This window comes from Otolemur garnettii, unplaced genomic scaffold (genome assembly GCF_000181295.1).
Source record: "Otolemur garnettii isolate 467f Iridium unplaced genomic scaffold, OtoGar3 scaffold00011, whole genome shotgun sequence".
In the NCBI taxonomy this organism is placed as follows: Eukaryota; Metazoa; Chordata; class Mammalia; order Primates; family Galagidae; genus Otolemur; species Otolemur garnettii.
The window spans coordinates 11,611,728-11,616,913 of NW_003852406.1; the positions used below are offsets into that span (position 1 = coordinate 11,611,728).

Consider the following 5,186-nt stretch of genomic DNA (forward strand, 5'->3'; position numbering starts at 1 on the left):
GAGGTTGCTGTGAGCTGTGATGCCACAGCACTCTACCCAGGGGGATAGCTTGAGGCTCTGTCTCCAAAAAAAAAAAGGAAAAAGAAAATTCCATTTTTATACATTTTGCAAAATGGCAAAGGTTCTGTGCGGAGGTTCTGTGCATTCTAATCCATTCTAATCCATTAATGATAATGGGGTAGGCTCTGTGCCCGTAGCTCAGACACATACACCAAGGCTGGCAGGTTCAAGCCAGGTGAGGCCTGCTAAACAACAATGACAATTCCAACTAAAAAATAGCAGGCATTGTGTTGGGAGCCTGTAGTCCAGCTACTTGGGAGGCTAAGGCAAGAGAATTGCTTAAGCCCAAAGAGTTTGAGGTTGCTGTGAGCTGTGACACCATGGTTAGAGTGCGCTGGTGGCAGCTTAGCTCACAGCAACCTCAAACCAATGGGCTCAAGTGATTCTCCTGCCTCAGCCTTCTGGATAGCTGGGACTATAGGCGCCTGCCATAACACCCACCTAATTTTTCTATGTTTCAGTAGGAACAGGGTCGCGCTGTTGCTCAGGCTGGTCTCAAACTCCTGAGTTCAAGCAATCCACCCACCTCATCCTCCCAGAATGCTAGGATTACAGGCACAAGCCATTGTGCCCAGTGAAAAAGCCTTGGCAGAACATTATGTTATAAACTCCCATTATTGCACAAAACGGGACCAAAGAGGGGACACCTGTGTCTGCTCTGGAGCACACAGCACTCAAACTCAGGAGATGGGGAACACTGACTACTTTTGGGGAGAGAACAAGCTACCTTGGAAAGGAACTGAATAGTGACCTCTCACTGAATACCTGCTTGAGCCATGTTAATGTATTCCCACTAACACAAGAAAATTATTGGGGTTGGGGAAGCTCTTTGGCTTCAGCACAGCTTTTTTCATCCCCGGCCAGCTATCACCTCCAGTTGGGGAATTTCACCAACAGTTGCCATCCTGGACCTTACCTATTTTGCTGAGGGTGCTACTCACTCTGATCATCAATGTGCAAAACATTTGTTAGTATAAGCAATCAGGAGAGTGCTTGTTTTAGTGTCATGTTCTCAGGAATAAAGAGGCAGTAAAGAGGCTAGGCGTGGTGGCTTATGTCTGTAATCCCAGCACTCTGGGTGGCTGAGGTGGGTTGATCGCCTGAGCTCAGGAGTCTGGGACCAGCCTGAGCAAAAGTGAGACCCCATTTCTCCTAAAAATAGATAAACTAGTGGGTGGCGCCTGTGGCTCAAAGGAGTAGGGCGCCTGCCCCATATACCAAAGGTGGTGGGTTTGAACCCAGCCCCGGCCAAAAGCTGCAAAAAAAAAAAAAAAAAAAAGATAAACCAGTTAAGCGTAGTGGTGGGCACCTATAGTCTCAGCTACTTGGGAGGCTAAGGCTGGAGGATCACTGAAGCCCAGGAGTTTAAAGTTGCTGAGAGCTATGATGATGTCATAGAACTCTATAAAGAGGCAATGGAGTGAGACTAAGGAAGTAAAAATTTTACCTTCCAGCGGCACCCATAGTTCAGTGGGTAAGGTGCCAGCCACATACACCAAGGCTGGTGGGTTTGAACTGGCCCGGGACCACTAAATAACAATGTCAACTGCAACAAAAAATAGCTGGGTGTTGTGGTGGGCACCTGTAGTCCCAGCTACTTGGGAGGCTGAGGCAAGAGAATTGCTTAAGCCCAAGAGTTTGAGGTTGCTGTGAGCTGTGATGCCACAGCACTCTACCATGGGTGACAGAGTGAGATTCTGTCTCAAAAAAAATAAACTTGGCTCGGCACCTATGGCTCAAGTGGCTAAGGTGCCAGCCCCATACACCTAAGGTGGCAGGTTCGAATCCAGCCCGGGCCCGCCAAACAACAAGGACAGCTAATACCAAAAAAAATAGCCAACCATTGTGGCGGGCGCCTGTGGTCCCAGCTACTTGGGAGGCAGAGGCAGGAGACTCGCTTGAGCCCAGGAGTTGGAAGTTACTGTGAGCTGTGATGTTATGGCACTCTACCCAAGCAGACAGCTTGAGGCTCTGTCTCAATAAATAAATAAATAAATAAATAAAAATAAACTTTACCTTCCAAGAAGGCAAAGGAAACCAAATCTAATTCCACAGAAATTACCACCAAACCCAAACTGCCAGTGTTAAAAGGCCACAGATTAAGGATTCTACTGGACATATACCACCTGTGTTAAATGTCAGTGAAACAATGTAGAAAGTTTATAAACACAGTTATTATTATTTTTTATTTCTTTATTTTCTTGAGACAGAACCTCAAGCTGTTCCCCTGGGTAGAGTGCCATGGCATCACAGCTCACAGCAACCTCCAACTCCTGGGCTCAGGCGAGTCTCCTGCCTCAGCCTCCCAAGTAGCTGGGACCACAGGCGCCTGCCCCAACGCCCGGCTATTTTATGGTTGTAGCCGTCATTGTTGTTTGGCGGGCCCAGGCTGGATTCGAACCCGCCACCTTAGGTGTATGTGGCTGACGCTTTAGCCTCTTGAGCCACAAGCACCGAGCCTATTTATTTTTTTAAACACAGTTGTTATTATTACAATTATTGGGTCACGTTTCCAGACTTTATGAACATCCTGTACATTTATTGTTTTCTACCCCTTCCCTGCTAAACATAATTCATAGTCTTTATCAGATAGTCATCAGAAGTTAGCAGAACTTTCCTCTTTTATCAGAAAAGAAAACAAAAACATAAAAAAGAACCTTATTTGGAATGGAAATATCCCCACTGCATTGTCAGCAGTGAGTGGGATACTATTTATTACTAAGCATCTAAATTTATCATCCTGAAGAATGCTGAGAAAGGAAGAATGTCTTCCTGGGTGGTTAAAGGATGTGTGGGTTCTGAGAGCAGCCTGGAAAGCTGTCGATGCCTGAGAGGCTGAAGTCACACGCCGTGATATTTACGGCAGCTTGTGGGCACAGGCGACCCATAATCTCTCTCTGCAGGAAGAACCCTGATTTCTTCTCAAAGAGTGAAAATGACCATTCAGATGCTGAGGCTCTAACTCTACACATGTGGTCATTAGAGGGGAAATCAGTAATGCTGACACAACAGGCAATGTCCATTTCTCTCTGTGTTCAGAAACCCAATCCAGTCTCACCCATGCATAAACTGTGAACCTGTGAGCTTTATATTTACATATAGTCTGTCACTTTTGAGGCCTTTAAGTGAATTTAGACCCTAAAGACTAGTTATAGAAAAGGTTTTCATTAAAAGACTATTCTTGGCCTGGCACAGTGGCTCATACCTGTAATCCTAGCATTCTGGGAGGATTCTGGGAGGCCAAGGCAGGAGGGTCACTTGAGCTCAGGAGTTCAAGACCAGTCTGAGCAAGAGTGAGACCCTTGTCTCTGCTAAAAATAGAAAAATTAGGCCAGGCATGGCGGCTCATGCCTGTGATCCTAGCACTCTGGGATGCTGAGGCAGGTGGATTGCTTAAGTTTAGGAGTTTGGGACCAGCCTGAGCAAGCGCAAGACCCCGTCTCTAAAAGTAGCTGGGTATTGTGGCAGGTGCCTATAGTCTCAGCTGCTCAGGAGGCTGAAGCAAGAGGATTGATTGCTCAAGCCCAAGAGTTTGAGGTTGATGTGAGCTGGGCACTGAGTGAGACTCTGTCTCAAATAAATAAATGGAAAGAGAAAAATTTGCTGGATATTGTGGTGGGTGCCTGTAGTCCCAGCTACCTGAGATGCTGTGGCAGGACTGCTTGAACTCAGGAGTTTGAGGTTTCTGTGAGCTAGGCTGACACAGGGCACTATAGCCTGGACAACAGAGTGAGATTCAGTCTTAAAATAAGGGGGGCAGGGATGGGGTCATGGTGTATGACGTACCTCTTGGGGTGGGACACAAGTATAAGACGGACTTTATCTAATAAATGCAATCACTGTAACCTAATTCTTGGTACCCTCAATGAATCCCAAACAATAAAAAGACTGATCTTTTGCTTTCTTAAACTATCCATCTTCATTAAAGATGTCACTTTATCTTTAAATCTAAATGTAAAAAATTTCCAGATTCCTCCAAGGTTAATGACAAATTGAAACGATTTCATTAACCATTGATGGTGTGGGACTTGGCAATGCACGGCAGAGCGGGTAGTCTCTCATGAGGCCGTTTTGTTTTTCCCCAGCAGGACAGGTAAGATTTCTCCCCTCTTCCCAATACACCTCACCTGAGACCTAAGCGAATGAAAAGTGGTGGCTCGCTTCTGTTTGGTAACCACCCATTCCACTAACCCTAAACATAGCCCTACCCCTAACCCTGAGACCCAAGCAAAGGAAAGGAGAGGCTTACTTCTGATTGGCACTAACCACCCATTCCCCTAACCCTAAACGTAGCCCTACCCCAACCCTGAGACCCAAGCAAAGGGAAGGAGAGGCTTACTTCTGATGGGCACTAACCACCTATTCCCCTCATTCAACGACCACGAGCCAGAGCTACATACACTCTTCACTCTCCACCGCTGCGTAGTTCCCAACTTCTTTGAAGCTGATGTTTCCCAGGTGGAGCACACCCGCCACTATCTGCAACACCAGCGTCTGTTCTTCGGCAAAGATCCCGATCACATTCATCGCGTGCTGGAAAAGAGAAATTATCCAGGTGAACTGATCACAAGCTTTAGAAACACATAAGAAGGAAGCCAAAGCATAGTAGTTGCTTTAAATAAAGTTGTAACAAATACAGATGAGTTAAAAAAAAAAAAAAAGTCAAAGCAGAGATCAGGTTGTGCAGTTATATGTGAATTCACTTGAGACAGCCCCGGAAGTGCCTGTATGTGATCACAGACCAATCACAGTCTGCTCAAGCCTCAAAGTCATGCTGTAAGGGCAGTTCTATCTTTAAACACAGCATGCCATCCTCCAGCAATAAGGGCAGGAGAACTCCAGGGGGAAGATACTCTGGAGTGGTAGCTGCATGCCAGGCCTCTGTCTGTCCTCTCTCCCTCTATGGGCACTGCTGACTCTTTCCAGCTACTCCAAGTAGACTCAGGAGATCTTTCTCTTCATCAGGAGAGGTGAGAATAGATTGTACTTCCAAAAGGATCTTGGTTAAAGCTCTCCAGAAGATGCAGTAAAAGCATCATTAAAAACTCTAGTTTCTGAGGCCGAGCATGGTGGCTCCCACCTGCGATCCTAGCTCTCTGGGAGGTTGAGGCAGGAGGATAGCTCAA

The 5,186-nt window shown here is 46.3% G+C and overlaps 1 protein-coding gene across 2 annotated transcripts in view; it reads right to left on the bottom strand.

The window, feature by feature from the left end:
- Positions 1 to 5,186, bottom strand: part of MYO1E (myosin IE) — a 229,500-nt gene that overhangs the window by 83,752 nt on the left and 140,562 nt on the right. For both annotated transcript variants that reach the window (XM_003784390.3, XM_023509954.1), the window contains exon 9: positions 4,461 to 4,593. In XM_003784390.3, the coding sequence (XP_003784438.1) occupies positions 4,461 to 4,593 (133 nt within the window). The remainder of the gene's footprint in view (positions 1 to 4,460; positions 4,594 to 5,186) is intronic.